Raw genomic sequence first — 2,702 nt, forward strand, 5'->3', positions numbered from 1 at the left:
TTTCAATGGTACCGGGGAAACATGCCAAAGTCGAACAACGCTCAGCAAATCGAGTGGACTCCTGTTGGAAGCGGTTTCACCTACATGGCTAAACCAGATGACGTTGGGAGCCACCTGAAGGTTGTCTGCGTTCCCAGGAATGCCATCAAAGCGGGCCCATCGACGGAAGTTATTTCCTCTTGCGAAGTGCAAGCCGGTCCCGGCCAATGCCCGTTCGACATCCGACATCTGTTTACGCAAAAGAAACTTACGAACGACTACCAATTCCGGGTTGTTACATACAACATTCTGGCGGATCTATACGCGGACAGTGACTACAGCCGGACAGAGCTGTTCGGGTACTGTCCGAACTACGCGCTGCATATCGACTACCGGAAGCAGCTGTTCATTAAGGAAATGTTGGGCTACAACGCGGACATCATCTGCCTGCAGGAGGTGGATAGTAAGATATTCGATTTGGATTTGTCGGCCGTGCTGCGCATGAAGCACCTCGACGGACACTTCAAGGCGAAGGGAAAGACAGCGGAAGGGTTGGCAACGTTCTATGATATCAAGCGATTTGAGTGAGTATTAATACTTTAATTTGTAATTGTGTGCTATTACATTCTTATGTTCATATGTTCCCGATTAAAAGTTTAGAGCTTAGGTAGGTCACAGAACATGTGACCTTAACCCCCTTCTCGGGACATCAAAACCTAGCAACTAAATTTTCATTTGCATTGGGATTGGATAACGTATTTTCACTATACGCTATTTCCTTTTCAGGGAATTGGACCGCCAAGGAATCACATTCGGCGAGAACTTGGAAACGGCTCCAGCATTCCAAGACCTTTGGAACCAGATAAAGTCGAACGAGAAGCTAGCCTCTCGCATCAAAGATAGATCCACGGCAATCCAGGCGACCCTGCTGCGGTCCCGGTCGGTGCCTGAGAAACATCTGCTGGTGGCCAATACCCATTTCTACTTCCATCCGGACGCAGACCACATACGGCTCTTGCAGGGCGGTTTCTCAATGTTGTACATCCGGGACCTGTACGAAAAATACGAACGAGAGTTGGGGCTGGAGAGGAAAAATTTCGCCATCGTATTTTGCGGAGATTTCAACAGCGTTCCCGAGTGTGGAATGTACCGTTTGATGACGGAACGGTTCGTCGGCGATGAGATGGCCGACTGGCAGAGCAACGAGGAGGAAGCAGTCCGGGGAGTTACACTCTCGCAACCGTTCTGGTTCAAGTCGGCCTGCGGCTGTCCGAAGTATACCAACTACACCGTCGGGTTCAAAGCTTGCATCGACTTCATCTACTACCAGAGCGATACGTTGCGGGTGAACGACATTGTGCCGCTTCCCAGTGAGGAGGAATTGATGGCTTATGATGCCATCCCATCGCCGGTACTTCCATCGGACCATATTGCCCTGGTGGCCAGTCTCGAGTGGAATGGCAAATCGTGATAAATAATAATGTCTTTATTTACAATGTCATATAAACAGTTTGTATCATAGAAACAATAAAGGTTACGATGTACATTTTAAATTTATTCACTTTGATCCGTTTAGAGGTTACGAATCATAAAGCCATGTAGCGTTTAGTCTTTGATGTAGCCATTGAATCTGAATCTCAATAATGGATTACACGTATCAGCAGCCATAGCCAGATAACCAGATTATGCTTTGGGACTTGGTATTTATGGCGTTTCTGATGGATTTGCTCCAACGAATGAATAGGACTTAACTATCATAAATTCATTAATTCCAGGAGATAGAATAAACCACACGTGGCACGCCAAGCTCGTGGATCTGGGAGCCGACGTGCGCAGTATCAGACGTACCTGAATAAAAAATACAGTAGAAAAACCGAACGTTGTATTGTAACAGTTACTTACTTACCTTACCGATCAGGCTAAGGCCGGGGTGGCCTCTGCTGTACATAGTAGCCGCCTCCATTCCACTCGGTCCATGGCTGTTTGTCTCCAGTTCCGCACTCTGCGTAGGGTCCGCAGATCGTCCTCCACTTGGTCGACCCACCTAGCTCGCTGCGCTCCACGTCTTCTTGTACCGGTCGGATGACTCTCGAGAACCATTTTAGTCGGGTTGCTATCCGACATCCTGATGACGTGACCCGCCCACCGTAGCCTCCCGATTTTCGCGGTATGGACGATGCTTGGTTCTCCCAGCAGCTGATGCAGCTCGTGGTTCATTCGCCTTCTCCAAGTCCCGTCTTCCATCTGCACTCCGCCGTAGATGGTACGCAACACCTTCCGTTCGAAAACTCCAAGGACGCGTTGGTCCTCTGCACGTAGGGTCCATGTTTCGTGCTCATAGAGGACGACCGGTCTAATCAACGTTTTGTAGATGGTTAACTTCGTGTTACGGCGAACTTTATTCGATCGTAGAATTCTGCGGAGTCCAAAGTAAGCACGATTTCCTGCCACAATGCGCCTCTGCATTTCTCTGCTGGTGTCGTTGTCGGCGGTCACCAGTGAGCCCAAGTACACGAATTCTTCAACCGCCTCGATTTCATCACCGTCGATATAAATTCGGGGTGGCGGGCGCGCTGATTCCTCCCTGGAGCCCTTTGTCATCATGTACTTTGTCTTCCACACATTAACGACTAATCTGATTCGTCTGGCTTCACTCTTTAGTGGGATGTACGTTTCCGCCATCATCTCAAATTTACGAGCAATAATATCAATATCATCAGCGA

At 48.7% G+C, this 2,702-nt stretch overlaps 1 protein-coding gene across 1 annotated transcript; it reads left to right on the forward strand.

The window, feature by feature from the left end:
• Window positions 1-30: 30 nt before the first annotated feature.
• LOC115254836 (2',5'-phosphodiesterase 12) lies at window positions 31-1,536 on the forward strand (the record flags this gene model as incomplete). Its single annotated transcript, XM_029852520.2, is given in 2 exon segments — window positions 31-563; window positions 766-1,536. Coding segments are annotated over 2 exon segments (1,218 nt in total), but the record flags the coding sequence as incomplete, so codon positions are not given.
• Window positions 1,537-2,702: the final 1,166 nt, after the last annotated feature.

The sequence above is a fragment of the Aedes albopictus genome, chromosome 1, assembly GCF_035046485.1.
Source record: "Aedes albopictus strain Foshan chromosome 1, AalbF5, whole genome shotgun sequence".
In the NCBI taxonomy this organism is placed as follows: domain Eukaryota; kingdom Metazoa; phylum Arthropoda; class Insecta; order Diptera; family Culicidae; genus Aedes; species Aedes albopictus.